The sequence below is a fragment of the Poecilia formosa genome, unplaced genomic scaffold, assembly GCF_000485575.1.
Source record: "Poecilia formosa unplaced genomic scaffold, Poecilia_formosa-5.1.2 Scaffold703, whole genome shotgun sequence".
NCBI classification, from domain to species: domain Eukaryota; kingdom Metazoa; phylum Chordata; class Actinopteri; order Cyprinodontiformes; family Poeciliidae; genus Poecilia; species Poecilia formosa.
The window spans coordinates 138,238-139,509 of NW_006800642.1; the positions used below are offsets into that span (position 1 = coordinate 138,238).

Consider the following 1,272-nt stretch of genomic DNA (forward strand, 5'->3'; position numbering starts at 1 on the left):
TCAACTATTCTGTTCCCTTAAAATTTTAATTTTTTGGCCCTCTAACTCTTTTGTCAACATTATTGACTTACAACAACTTAATAAGATCATAAACACACTATAACAAACCAACATCATGAAAACATGAGCAAATACTTTACCTTTGGGTTTGACTGTTGTTCTGGTCTGTTTCACGGTTTTAGGTATGATGGAAGTCAAATTTTGTGTTAAAGTTGCTGCTGTTGTTGTTACAGGCGTTGAAGACAGAAATATTGATGTAAAATTTCCCAGAGTCGAGTTTGAGTCTGAAGTGTTTGAAGCTGTGAGAAATTAAACATTCATGATACCAATGAAGATGTTTATCTCAGTTTGAACATGTTGGATGATTTAATCAGTTAAAAACATCTGAACTCTGAGTTAAACCCAGTTTTATGTCATTTGAATCAGAAGAAACTGTCAGTGAGCAGAGTTTACTTTCAGAGACACGAAGGAACATTTCCAGGAGAGAAACTCACCTCCAGTCACAATAAGGTCAAAATCAGAATACTGTAACCGTACACCAGGCTTCTCCAAAAGACATCGGTACCGTCCTGAGTCTGATATTTTCAGATTTCTGATGCTCACATTCATAATAGCAGTACCATCAGGAAAGGCTTGATAGTCAATGCCGTATCTGCCTCTCAGAGCTCTGTATCCTGTTGTGCTAACCAAAATCTTTTCTCTACAGGTGTCCTTACAAAAGTACTTTGTTCTTCCTGCTATCAATGCTTTACATCCAAATCTGATGTTTTGTCCTTCTTTTCTTCTAGCGGTTCTCACAGCGTCTCCGGTCTGCACAGCTGCTGAGAAGATAAACAATCAGTAATTACTGTGATATTCACATATTTTATGAATTTAACTGAAGATGTCAGAGCAAATTAACATTGACTCCCACATTTCTAATTTTAATACATTCCCAAACTCTTTATTTTGCTCAACAACCTGGTTTCTTTGTTCCACCATGTACTTAAATCACTAATTGAGAAGCAAATCAAAGCTTGTCTAAAAGCTAAAACATTAACATTATGATTTATTTATTTCTTGCTGTTTTTGTTTCAAGTTCTTCCAATCAACAAACTCTGAAGTTTATAAAACTGTACATTTATTTAAAACTATTTTTTTAGCATTTCAACAATTTTCTGATGGTTAGTTTTCTGGTTTTGTGCTGAAATGATCTGATCATTGTTAAGAGAGGAAAAATTAAAAACCTTTTGACTCGTTAAATCCTCTCTTATGCCCGGGTTCAGAAAAATG

At 34.7% G+C, this 1,272-nt stretch overlaps 1 protein-coding gene across 1 annotated transcript in view; it reads right to left on the reverse strand.

Moving 5' to 3' along the window:
* Positions 1 to 1,272, reverse strand: part of LOC103130976 (uncharacterized) — a 26,718-nt gene that overhangs the window by 22,716 nt on the left and 2,730 nt on the right. The window contains exons 3-4 of the mRNA XM_016666309.1: positions 495 to 821; positions 141 to 299 (exon numbers count right to left, since the gene is read on the reverse strand). Coding sequence (XP_016521795.1) covers positions 141 to 299; positions 495 to 821 — 486 coding nt within the window. The remainder of the gene's footprint in view (positions 1 to 140; positions 300 to 494; positions 822 to 1,272) is intronic.